This window comes from Eimeria mitis, genomic scaffold (genome assembly GCF_000499745.2).
Source record: "Eimeria mitis Houghton genomic scaffold, Emh_scaff9795, whole genome shotgun sequence".
NCBI classification, from domain to species: domain Eukaryota; phylum Apicomplexa; class Conoidasida; order Eucoccidiorida; family Eimeriidae; genus Eimeria; species Eimeria mitis.
In genome coordinates, this window is record NW_013577202.1 from 1,051 (window position 1) to 1,403 (window position 353).

The 353-nt window shown below is 49.6% G+C and overlaps 1 protein-coding gene across 1 annotated transcript in view; it reads left to right on the plus strand.

The window, feature by feature from the left end:
- Nucleotides 1-307, plus strand: part of EMH_0098060 (uncharacterized protein) — a gene marked incomplete at both ends in the record, with an annotated part of 1,331 nt that extends 1,024 nt beyond the window's left edge. The window contains one exon of the mRNA XM_013502633.1: nt 125-307. Within this exon, the coding sequence (XP_013358087.1) occupies nt 125-307 (183 nt within the window). The remainder of the gene's footprint in view (nt 1-124) is intronic.
- Nucleotides 308-353: the final 46 nt, after the last annotated feature.

Genomic DNA, 353 nt, shown 5'->3' on the forward strand with positions numbered 1-353 from the left:
GCTGTAGCTGACGTTATTGGGTTAACCTGTAAACGTTTCGTATTTTGAATGAGAAGCTTAAAGGGCATTTCTTGTGTGTTGAGATATAACGGGTGGTTTGGCATCTTGTTTGTTTGTGCGGCAGGACCGCGTGGCGACGCTTCAGCGGGAGGTGGATTCGCAGCAGTTGAGAGCATCTCAGGCAGAGGTCCAAGCTTCTGACTTTCGTTCGCGGCTCATTCGGTCCCAAGCCTGCATGGGGCGTCTGAATACAGAGCTGCAACGAGTTAAAAAGGAACTGGTATCCCAAGGCACCAGAAAAGAATAGTGAGGCTTCCACACGGGTGCCTGCTGCTTGCATCATAGTATATAAT